At 50.8% G+C, this 11,997-nt stretch overlaps 1 protein-coding gene across 3 annotated transcripts; it reads right to left on the reverse strand.

Moving 5' to 3' along the window:
- Positions 1-62: 62 nt before the first annotated feature.
- Positions 63-10,661, reverse strand: snapc4 (small nuclear RNA activating complex, polypeptide 4). 3 transcript variants are annotated; one of them, XM_016664201.1, is made up of 21 exons: positions 10,626-10,661; positions 10,122-10,420; positions 9,344-9,451; positions 8,256-8,308; positions 8,048-8,176; positions 7,850-7,972; positions 7,606-7,743; positions 7,413-7,497; positions 7,268-7,349; positions 7,093-7,194; positions 6,831-6,903; positions 6,582-6,746; positions 6,320-6,470; positions 6,139-6,245; positions 5,952-6,046; positions 5,776-5,870; positions 5,612-5,703; positions 4,214-5,440; positions 3,502-3,786; positions 1,617-2,349; positions 588-853 (listed from the first exon to the last, which is right to left on the reverse strand). In XM_016664201.1, exons 3-21 carry the CDS (start codon positions 9,447-9,449, stop codon positions 588-590), a joined length of 4,107 nt encoding a protein of 1,368 aa, XP_016519687.1. In that variant the 5' UTR covers positions 9,450-9,451; positions 10,122-10,420; positions 10,626-10,661. The 3 variants fall into 3 exon arrangements, with proteins under 3 accessions (XP_016519688.1, XP_007578338.1, XP_016519687.1); XM_007578276.2 differs by lacking the exon at positions 10,626-10,661 and having other exon boundaries at positions 67-853; positions 10,122-10,618; XM_016664202.1 differs by lacking the exons at positions 7,268-7,349; positions 7,413-7,497; positions 7,606-7,743; ... (4 more) ...; positions 10,122-10,420; positions 10,626-10,661 and having other exon boundaries at positions 63-853; positions 6,831-6,962; positions 7,060-7,121.
- Positions 10,662-11,997: the final 1,336 nt, after the last annotated feature.

Consider the following 11,997-nt stretch of genomic DNA (forward strand, 5'->3'; position numbering starts at 1 on the left):
AACAGGAGGGGACAGGAGGAAACAGGAGGAGACAGGAGGAAACAGGAGGGGACAGGAGGGAACAGGTGGGAACAGGAGGGGACAGGAGGGGACTCCCTCCCTCTGGGACTGACGGTGTCACCAGTCTGGACGGTCCCGTCCTCTTCGCGTCTCGGTTCACTTCTGTTTATCTGAACTTGTATTTGTGGCTCTCTGTGATCCTCTGAATGTTTTCGTTTACCTGAAGTCCAAAATGTTCCTCAGTGAGTCGCCATGAAATCAGAAACATTTTTTATTAGGAAATTATTTTTCAAAAACAAAAACATTTACAAGCAGCAACTTCAAAAATGTTTTAGTGCAACATTGTAACCATCGTCCCCGAACGCACCGCGGCCCCCCTAACACTGTAGATGTACATGGGTCAGCTTGCATGGACTGGTTCTGTAGAACCGGGTCTGGTTTGGCACTGGATTCCTGATTGGCCAAAGCTGCAGAGTTGCCAGCCAGCAGGAGAAACGAGACGGGGTCAGAACCGGTTCTGGTTCTGGTTCCAGTCCGGAACAGAGCAGAACCGGCTCAGAGGTGAAACACTGACGCCTGGTGGCCGCTTAGGGAACAGCAGCTCTGGTCAGGACTCTCCTCCTCCTTCCTCTCTCCTGGATTTGTTTCAGCTCCTCCTCCTCCTCCTCCTCCTCCTCCTCCTCCTGATTGGTCGGACAGGTTGGCTTCTTCCTGCTGATTGGCTGGACAGTGGCCAGCAGCGCTGGCAGCGTGAACAGGGACAGGAAGCGGGCCTTCAGCAGCTGGTGGGCGGGGTTTGTGGAGAAGCGCTGCGCCACCAGCTGGCGGACGGCCTGCAGCTCCTCCTGCTGCTCTGCAAAGAGAAACCAGGGGCCTAAACATACAAAGTGTCAAAGTTTCTGTAAAGAAATGCAAACTTTTGACCTGGAGTGAAAACATTTAAACGATGTTTAAATGATGAAACGATCCTCAGACATTAACCTCACACCGGTACCGGTACCGCTGGGCTCCTGCTCTAAGTTCTGCTCAGAGCTCCAGGATGAATCTAAACGCTGATCAACCATCAGATTGATCTGATCTGTGATCAACCCTCCTCTGAATCCCTCTCCATCAGAGCCAAAGCTCCTCAGGTAGCGGTCGTTTGGTTCTGATCGTCTCCTGATCAGAACCAAACCTTCTGCTGATCAGCCTGTTTTCTCTGCAGTCAGAATGAAATGATCAAACGATGAGTTACATCTTCATGAGACAAACTGAGGAAGTTATTATTTACGTCAGAGTGAAGTTTTACCTTCCTTTAGTTTTATCCATCCATGTTCTAACAGGAGGAACACACACACACACACACACACACACACACTTTAGATTTGTTGCTTTTTGGACTGTGGGAGGTCCCACCCCACCCTGCAGAAAGGCCAGAGCCGGGAATCGAACCCAGAACCTTCTGGCTGCAAGGTAACAGCTCTACCAACTGCACCACTGTGCAGCCCTTCCTTTTCCTTTATTTTCTTTATCTTGTGTGTGTTCGGTTAATGTCTGAGGATAAATGTTGTTCAGTTTCATCCTTTAAACAATAAAATCATAAAATCATCGGGTTTGATGCTTCCTGGTCTAAATACCTGTACCAGGTGTGAAGCGGGTCGAGGGCTCGCCTGAGGCGCAGTAGGCGTGGTCAGGGAGGGGGCGGCCGTCTGCTGCCGCCATCAGCTGTAGAGCCGACGCCGTCACAGACGCCTTCGCCCGCAGGAGGCCACTGAGCGCGCTCAGAGTGCTGACAGATGGCGGCAGGTAGGGGAGGGCGCTCCCCGCTCTGGGTACGGCCACGCCCCCTCTCCCTCTCAGCCAATCATGAACCTCCTCCAGGGGCTCCAGGAACATCAGGGTGGGGTCAAAGTGCTGGCCCGCCCTCCGGAGGGGGGGGCCGGTCGGGCCCACCGTCTGCCACCCCGCCACTCCCTGATAGGCCAGCAGCATGTGGGGGCGGGGCCAGCTGGTCGGCCTCAGATCAGATGACTGGGTGACGGCCGGGAGGAGGGGCTTAAATCTACAGGTGGGAACAGGTGAGAGCTGGAGGTCACGAAGGGCAGCTGGGGTCACCGAGGAGCATCCTGCCGCCAGAGGGGGCGGGGCTTCAGACGCTAGGGGAGGGCCTCTGGGTAAGAGCCCCACCTGCAGGGCTGGGGGCGGAGCCTGAGCCACAGGGGTCACGACCCACATGGACCGGTTAGGGAGGAAATGGAGAGCAGTGACCTGTGAGGGGGGCGGAGCCTCCACGGCGCTGCTTCCCTTTGACTGGGCCCTGCCAACATGTTTCTGCTTTGAGGGGGCGGAGCTTCTCTTCTTCTTTGTAGCCTGGAAACAGAACCAGAAGAGCCTGAGGTCCGGACCAACCAGAACAGGTGTTCTGTTTATCTGTGCTACCCGTAAACCCGTCCTACCTTGTGGCGATGCCACGTCACATTCTGCTGACTCAGCAGATTCATTATAAATACGGCCTACCTGTGGAAGTTTCCGTTCATGCGTTTTATTTCAGCGCAGATTACGGTAAGTTTTATCTAATTTGTCTTATTCCTGGCTTTCCTTAAGCTGCTGTATCACTTCATGGTTTTAGTTTACATGACAGCAGCTTGTAAATATATTTATAAATGGGTCAGTTTGTCGTCTGCAATGTCGTTACGGTAAACAAGTCATTGTTTTGATGCTTAATCAGGACAAAATACGTTGTTTTGTGGGCTTTTTTGTCCCTATATTTTAAAATTTTTAGTTTAATTACACTGCGACAGACTGGTGACCTGATGGGTCACCTGGTCTAAATACCTGATGGGTCACCTGGCGGTACGTTGGCTGGAGAGGCAGCAGCACGTTGTGTTTAATTACACTCTTTATGACTAAAACTGGCCAAATAGATGTTGGTAGTGATTCTGACTGAAGCTGTAATATTAGTGTACATGAATCGTATCCCACCATTCCAGTGACCTGCGCAGTTCGGTGACACATAGCAGCTGCATTTAACAACGTCTGTCATAAAACGGATTAATGTGCAAAAAGAGAGTTGTGCTGATCTGTATTTGTCTTTAATTCCAATAAAAAAACAGTTTCTGATACCGCAACGATATTCTAGTAACAGGATTAGTGCAAACATCTATAGCTTTTCATTTTAGACGGGTAGGATGTTCAGATGAAGGAAGTGGTTTCATCATGTATTTTCATTGTTCCAATGCTAAGCTAAGCTTAACTCCTAAGCTTCCATTTCAGTCGCTCAGATAAAGTTATCCAATGTATTAACATAATGACCTGATGTAGTTTCTGTTTGTAAACATGACGGTAGCAGTTTTGGACGGGCAGCACGGATAGATAGACCTAGCTATCTATCCATGCTGCGGTAGGAAAATCTGACGAGGTAGCACAGATAGTCAGAACACCTGAACGGTAAAGGGTAAGTTTGAACCAGAACCGGGTTCTGTTGGTTCTCCCGGTCCAAGACTCTGAGGTCACCTGCCTCACCTGGAGCTCCTTGGACTCTCGGATCTTCAGGGTTGGCCTCCTGGCTCTCTTCCCCTCCTGGACCAGCCCCGGACCGGCGCCGCCCGCCTCCACCCGCCCCCTCTTCCTGCCCCCACTCTGACAGACGGAGGTGGGCGGGGCCTGATCGGGGCAAGAAGGTGGAGGAGAGGTCAGAGGTGAGGAAGAGGAGCTAAATGCTGCATGGGGAGCGGCGCCGACAGCAGGACTGTCTGAGTTCTGGGTCCGGTCCGGTTCTGGAGAACCTGCTGAATCCAGGGCTCCAGACTGAAAGCAGAACCATAGAGCAGTCAGACGCACAGAGTCGACTCCTGATTGGTCCAGAATAACAGGTGGGTAGTTAGCATAAGCTAATGCTAAACGTTACACAAAGCATTCTGCTATGACGCAGAATAGCAGAATAGAGTTCCTCTCCTAACTCTCAAGTTAGGAGAGGAAACTCAACTCACCCACTTCAAAATAAGAGCATGGATATAAATATAACCTACTAGAGGAAGTACTACGCTAACCAAAACACAAAAATTTACTCAACTGAAACCAAGTAAATCATCACTTTCATGTCTGTCTTGAAAAATGAAATATTGGGAAGCTAACTCTGCTAAATGTTTTCACAGTTAGCAACAGTGCTAAGTAAATTAGCTCTGCTTAGGGCGTTAGCATGTGGGACAACCTGCTGCTGTTAGCAAAACTTTACCTCCAGATTCACTCTGTCCTTCTGCTTTGCTCCTTCGTCACCTGTCCACGCCACACCTGCATTAGCCCCGCCCACATCACTACGAGACCCAGCTGCACCCTCACTGGCTCCGCCCACATCCTTCAGCTCTGCTGGAGCAGGTGGAGCTCCAGAAGGAGCAAAGTAGATGGAGGAAGCAGGAACGACAAGACTACGAGGAAACACCTGAGGACATCTGCCAGAAGGGTGCTGGGGCGGAGCCTGCATGGTGGGCGGAGCCTGCATGGTGGGCGGAGCCTGCATGGTGGGCGGAGCCTGCATGTGTTTCTCCTGCAGCTGCTGCAGCATGACTCTGCGCTGGTCCTCCTCTTCCTCTTGGTTCCTCCTCTTCCTGTTGGCGAGGAGCTCTGAGACCCGTTTGGGCCCCCGGGTGTGGGGCGGGGCCTGCAGGTCCACCTGGTTCTTCCTCTGCTCGATTATCTGCCGGCAGCCCAGCGTGTCTACGTTCATGGCCTGGAGAAGCAGTGTGAAGGCAGAGGAGGTGGAGACGCCTCTCCTCTCTCCTCCCTCCCTCAGCACATCTGCGGCGCTCCGTTTCTGGCTCTTTGGGATCAGCAGGTTCCCGATCCACGGCGTGACGGCGGCCTGCAGCTCGCATCTCAGCTCTTGGGCCTGCGGGCGTGGCCGCCGCCCTGGCTGGGGGCCGGTGCTGACCTTCTGCTTCAGGGCGCTCAGGTGGAGACGCAGCGCCTCCCGGGACGCCATCAGCACAGCGGAGGAGCTGTGGCGCTCCTCCCAGGACAGCTCTCTGGGCGGAGGCCCGATGATGACGGAGGGTCCAGGCCGTCCCAGCACGGTGGAGCGGACCGCGGTTCGGTCCGGCGCCTCGCCGGAGGAAGGGAGCTCCACCAGCGTGAAGCTCAGGGAGGTGGAGCTTTGGTTCACCTCAGCTGGAACCCACTCCTCCATTGGTGGCAGGATGTACTCCTCCTGCTGCTCCTCCTCCATGCTCCTCTTCCTCTTCTTATTACAGTCTTCATCACTGTCCATGTACTCCACCACCTCATCCTCATTGTCGTCATCCTCCTCTTCAGTTATCTGCACCTCCTCTTCCTCCTTCATCTTCAATATTCCCCTAACATTGAAACCTCCAGCATCCCGTCTTCTTCCTCCTCTTCTTCGTCCTGCTCTTCCTCTTCCTCCTTCTCCTCCTCCTGTCTTGCAGGTCTTCTTGATTTTCCTTCTGTCCTGTGAGAGAAACAGACGATCAGCTGGGTTCTCAGAACGGCTTCTGCTTTCAGGAACTCTGATTTCCCATCAGTTCCTAAACACAGCAGCTGATGAACCTACGCTGATGACAGTCCCCGACCCCTCAGTGACCCTCGACAGTCCCTGACCCCTCAGTGACCCCTGATTTACCTGAGCAGGTTCTCGCACCAGCTTCCTCCACTCTCTCAAACACTGAGCATCAATCCGATGCGGGATCTCTGCAGCGATCTTGGCCCAGCGAGCTGAAACACAGACGCTCAGTTCAGAACCAATCAGCAGGTGAATCATCATCATCATCATCATCAGAACCTCACCAACTCCATGTTTCTTCACCAGCTGCTCCAGCAGCTCCACCTCATGTCTCTCAAACGGTCGTTTCTTTATGTTCTTCTTCAGACAGTCCAGATACCTATGGACAGATGGACAGATGGACAGATGGACAGGGTTCACTGAGGCAAACCCAGAAACACTGCCTCCTGCTGGTCCTCACCTGTCTCTGCAGGCTCCATCAGTGCGTCCAGGAACTTCCAACCGGACCTTCCACCAACACTTCTCCCCGTGACGAGCCACGGCCTGCAGCAGGAGCTGGACGGACAGACAGGTGGACGGACAGATCAGTCTGAGACCAGGCTGAGCGCTCCAGAACCAGCGTGGGTCCATTTGGGTGGGAACCGTACCCGGTCCTCCTGCTTGGTCCACGAGCCTCTCTTCAGGCTCGGGTCCAGAACCTGGTTCCACCTGTAGACGAGCTGAGTCGGATCACGACCCTCCATGAAGTAACTGACTGGAAGCAGAGAAGAAGAGTCCATCAGAGACGGGGAGTGATGTCACAGCGTGACGTCAGCATGACGTCATTACTCTGCGTGTACGGGATGAAGTTCCCGATCCTCATCTTCTGGACCAGCTCTCTCAGCTGCTCGTCTTCCTCTGCCGTCCAGCTGCTGCGTTTCAGAGAGTCGGAGACGAAACGCTGGAACATCTGGAGACACATGAAGGCCGTCCTCCCCGTCTGAGGGACAGAGACACAAAGAGAGCCGGGTCAGAGACAGACGGGTCAGAGACAGACGGGTCAGAGACAGACGGGTCAGAGAGACGCCAGCTGCCCCATTCCCTCCCTCACCCCCAGCTCCTGGGCGATCGAGTCCCAGTGTCTTTCCTCGTGTCTCCTGCAGATGGCGCTCAGCCTCTGGACCTCCTCACTGCTCCAGGCCGTCTTGTTGATGGACGGATGGAGGACGTTCTGCCAGAAGAGACGGATGTCCTCCGCATCCTTCGTCCCTTCAAACTGAGGAAGAGGAGCACAGCTGATCCATTAATCAATAGATCCATTAATCAATAGATCCATCGATCCATTAGGTTATTTACTGACGTCGATGTTGGAGATCTTCTGCCAGTCGTGTTCTTCGTAGCGATCACCAGTAAGCTCCTCCTCTCTCTTCATCCTGACCAATCAGAACACAGAACCAGATCCATCAGGCTGTCAGCCCAACAGGTCCAGGACCTGGACCTGGACCTGGACCTGGTCCTGGACCTGGACCTGGACCTGGTCCTGGACCTGGACCTGGACCTGGACCTGGTCCTGGACCTGGACCCTGGACCAGGTCCAGGTCCAGGTCCAGGACCCGTCTGACCTCAGCAGCTGCAGGTCTTTCTCCAGGTCGTCGATCTGCTCAGTCAGCTGCTGTCTGTCGGCTCCGTGAGCCGAGGAAAGCTTCGAGGTCAGGAAGTCCAGCCTGGAGGGACAAGAGACACGTTAGGACACGTCGGGACACGTCCCCCCCCGAGCAGCAGGTTGGGTTCTGGTACCTGGACAGTTTGGGCAGCATCAGTCTCTTCAGGTGATCTCTTGTCACCGAGTGGACCAGCAGCGTCTTCTGCCAGCTCTCCCCTGAACACAGAGAACCGGGTCAGAACAGAACCTGCTGATGGACCGGGTCACAACAGAACTTACATCTTTTCAATTTCAGCTTCTTGTCTTCTGGACATCCCATCATCCTCTGAGCCTTCAGCTTCACCTCCTGATTGGCTGGAGGGCCCTGGACAGAAACAACGCAGCGTCCCATTGGTCCGTTTCTCTGCGTGTGTGTTTCCGTTTTTTTGCGTGTGTGTGTTTGTGTCTGTGTGTTTCTGTGTGTGTGCGGTACCAGTCCCGTCAGACGGTCCTTGAAGTACGGTTTCAGGAAGCTGCCCAGGAACAGCTTAGCTGGATGCTGATTGGACGAGGCAGGACCTTCTCTGGTGGGCTCTCTGATTGGTCCGTTCATCTGGGCTGTGAGCTCCCTCTGCAGGTTGAAACATTGCACTACAGTTTGGATCGGTTCTGGATTTGCATCCAGAGCCACACAGGGTCAGAACAAGGCCTGAACTGGGTCAGAACCGGGTCCTCACCTGCTGCCTGCGGTTGTGGGCCAGCAGCGCCTCCAGCTGGTCCAGCGTCTCCTGGACCACCTGCTGGTAGACCAAGTTGAGCTGGAGACACGAGGACGCACTCGGAGACAGGTCCGGCTCACTCTGGGGACACAAACGCCAAGAAGACACTCACACCCACAGCGACACATGCGACCTCTGACCCCAAACGGTACCGACCCTGTCACTGCAGTCGCTGCTGTCCTCGCTGGACATGTCGAGGGACGAACTGCGGGGACCCAACATGTCCTCCAGGTTTTGGATCTCTGACTGGATCTTCTGCTTCTGGGCCAACAGGTCAGCTGGGATCTGAACACACACACACACAGGTCTGTTAGTGGTTCTGTGGGGAATCGGACCAACTGATTTACCAGGTCCTCTGTCTCACCTGTCCCTCCTGTCCCTCCTGTCCTTCCTCATCCTGACTTTCTGATCCATCATCTGAGGACAGAGACACACAGTGAGACGTCCCAGTTCCTGATCCCACCCGGAACCATCGACCCAAACGCCCTCAGACAGCATCATGACACGATCTGAAGTTCTGCTGGATTGAAGAACCTGGCCAGAAACATCTCCAAGGTTCTGGACCTCCAGAACCAGAGGTGTGATTCTACACAGGTTAAAATAATCTGGTTCTTCCTGCCCCACCGGGTCAGCAGAACTTCAACAAACCATGTTCAGTGAATGTTAGCTCGCCTTGTTAGCCTCAGCTAGCATCACTGGTGACTTTAAATCCTGACATATTTCCTTCAGCTGGGCTGAAATCATGATTACCACAATAAAAGTCCAACAGGAAGTCATGATTACCACAATAAAAGTCCAACAGGAAGTCATGATTACCACAATAAAAGCCATGGGTTTGTCTTTCAGTCATAATGTGGAAATTGCTGGAGCTAGCCCCCTTTCAGAAGTAGCTTCACTTTCCAGCCTATAATTGTGACTTTTATTCTCTACGACTTCCTGTTAGGCTTTTATTGTGGTAATCACGACTTCCTGTTGGGCTTTCACTGGCCATTTTTTCTGTCGCGCTAGCTGAGGCTAACAAGGCGAGCTAACATTCACTGAAAATGGTTTGTTGAAGTTCTGCTGACCCGGTGGGGCAGGAAGAACCAGATTATTTTAATATGCAACATGTAGCTGCCAGTTCTCATGGTTCCGAGTCAGTTCTATAAAAAACAGATCTGGGTCGGCTTCACCAACTCAGCCGGGTTAGATTAAACCGGTTCAGATGAACCTGGTTCCTCTGGTTCAGGTCGGTCCAGTCGGGATGGCCACTCGGTGCTGAATGTGTGAACTGAACTAAAAATTCCAGTTGGACTAAAAGTTGCAGCAGTTTCTGGTTCTGGTCGTAAAGTTCTGCCTGTAACTCAGAAATCAGCCCGTCCAGGACCTGATTCTCATCATTTATCTGGTTCTGATTGTTCAGCTGTTGAGATCGGATTTAATACCGGGCCTGGAACCGGATCTGGAAGGTACCTGTCTCACTGCTCAGCAGGTCCAGCTCGTCCTGGGTCACAGCCAGGCTGCGCTCCAGCTCCTCCACCTGTTTCTGGACCCGGTCCCTCTGGGCCGACAGGGACATGTCTGCAGAACAGAGACAGACAGGAGGACAGGGACAGGTGAGGACAGAGGACAGAGTAGCGGTGACTGGGCGCCCTCCTGTGGTTGGTCTTGGTTCCGATCCTGGTTCTGGTTCTGCAGGAGGAGAGGTCCAACATCCAGAACCATGTCAGAATCTTGGTTCTGGTCCGGTGGACCCGTTCTGTTAGTTCTGGATCTGTTAGTGTCTGATCCATTTCATCCTTTCAGAACCACATTAATGCGACTTCCTCGTTCATGAGGAAGTCATGAATCGAGCCAGAACCAGGCTCGATTCTGTCCTGGTTCTGGCTCGGCCCGGTTGAACTTAAGCAGGATCTGAACCAAACCTGGTTCGGAATCGGTTGGTGATACCAACAGAATCAGCAGGACCTACAGTTGTGGATCCGGCCGGTTCTGTTGGTTCTTCAGTCTAAAGTCCATCAGAACCATTTCAGAACTGAAGCAGTGCGACAAACAGAACCTGGTTCTGGACCTGTTTCTGAACCTGCCTGGAGCAGTCCAAATAGACCTCAGGTACTTTATGGTTCTGCTGGCTCTAGTTTTATCTGAACGGAGGGTTTGTTCTGACCCGAAAGGATCAGAACCTGCTAGAACCCGTCAGTGTCCGTGTTCCGATGAAGGGGTAGGAGGATCATCTTCTTTCCGAACTTACCTGGTTCTGATGGTTCCGGTCTGAGCCCTCCTTCTTGCCGTTGTTCTGAACAGGACCTTCAGGTTCTACGGGAGCGGATGCAGAACCGGGCCGGGTCGAACCTGCCGCCGCTCACCTGGACCAGCTGTCTCCACCAATCACCGCCTGCTGCGCTGTTAGCATTTTACCCATCAGGCTGTGCGGCAGAAGCAACGATGTGTCAACGTTTCGTGGTTCGGACTCGGTTCTGATTCATCGGTTCCGCCAGCAGTGGGCCCGCGGGGTCAGGGTCCGGTACAGCGCAGCGCTACTGTCAGAAACTTTGGAACCAGAAACGAAACCGTCTGTGAGAATTACTTCCTGTTACTACTTATATTTTCAAACTTTATTAGCAACATCATGACAAACACAGCACTTCCGTGTCTCTAATAAGCGGAAATACGTCAGAATCGCGATTAATCGCTATTAAAACGCCATTTAATTTTATCAGTGTGAAATACTCGCCGCAGCATGTCAGATATTCACTTCAAAATAACAGCAGTAAATTCTTCTTCTTCTTCTTCTTCTTCTTCTGCTTCTGCTTCTTGGTTTTCATTGGCGGTTGGCAATAAACTTTCAGTAGCATTACCGCCACCTACTGGTATGGAGTGTGGTTCGTGATGATCTATATACGTTTACTTCATACCTAATCCCTACAATAATTTCTGACTAAACATACACTCACACATACACACCTACTTACTTACATATAGCTTTATATACCACTCTTCGTTATTCTTTACACATTCACCACCATCTTACTCTATTCAGATTCTATGAAATAACTTTGTTTTTTAAGAAACCGAATAATTATTTGAACATGTCTACTCCCCAAATCCCTCCTCAAAAAGTCTGATAAATTAAACCTTTCTTTAATACCTTCACACTCTCTCAACATGCATCTTCTCTCTTCTTCATATTTATAACACTCTGAAATAACTTGCTCTATTGTTTCAAACTTCTTACAATATTCACACTTTCCAGTTTTATGCTTCTGTATTTTAAAAAGTGAATAATTAAGCCCTGTATGACCGAACCTTAACCTGATTATTATTCTTTCCTCCTTCCTGTTTCTTCTTCCCTTCCTTTTCCTTCCTACAAACTTCTGAATTTTATGAAACCATCTTCCTGTTAAACCTTCATCCCACCTTCTCTGCCATGTTTTCATCAGCTCCTCATTGACTTTACTTTTCCCTTCAGATTTACTTGTCCTAACTGTAAAACTAATAGGATTATGTTTTGCCTTCTTTGTCATTTTATCAGCCCACTCGTTTCCTTCTACCCCTATATGTGCTGGAACCCATACAAAAACAACTATTAACCCCATATTTTGTATTCTAAATAGAGTATGATATATTTCTAATAAGATGTCCATCCTACTATCCGTATTAATATGTTTTATGCTTAAAGCAGAGCTTGAATCTGAGCAAATTATTGTTTGCAGTGGTTTTACGTCTTCTATCCATTGTAATGCCAATAGTATTGCTAACATTTCTCCTGTATAAATTGATAACCCATCCATAATTTGCTTCCCTATTTTCAAATTGAATTCTGGGATTGCAAATGCTATTCCCATTTTTCCAGCTATTTTTGATACATCTGTATAAATTTGGAGATGTCGATAATAATGATTTAAATGTGATTGCACTGAATATCTATCTACAACATTTGATTTGTCGGTAACACTTTATTTGAAGGGGGTGAATAAGACTGTCATGACACTGTCATAAACATGTCATAACACCTGTCATGAACATGAATAAGCCTTCATGAATATGTTTAAACTTTACCTTTAATAACATAAAGTTACCTAATTTTTAAAGTGCAATCAGTAATACTTTTATAACAAATTGATATC

Source organism: Poecilia formosa, unplaced genomic scaffold, assembly GCF_000485575.1.
Source record: "Poecilia formosa unplaced genomic scaffold, Poecilia_formosa-5.1.2 Scaffold473, whole genome shotgun sequence".
Taxonomy (NCBI): domain Eukaryota; kingdom Metazoa; phylum Chordata; class Actinopteri; order Cyprinodontiformes; family Poeciliidae; genus Poecilia; species Poecilia formosa.

Coding starts and splice junctions, on each gene's coding strand:
- snapc4 (XM_007578276.2), bottom strand. CDS start 9,449: ATGTCCCTGTCGGCCCAGAGGGACCGGGTCCAGAAACAGGTGGAGGAG. Junction 5,871..5,951: donor GATGGAGCCTGCAGAGACAG/GTGAGGACCAGC, acceptor ATCTGTCCATAG/GTATCTGGACTGTCTGAAGA. Junction 854..1,616: donor CCGCTTCACACCTGGTACAG/GTATTTAGACCA, acceptor TTCTCTTTGCAG/AGCAGCAGGAGGAGCTGCAG.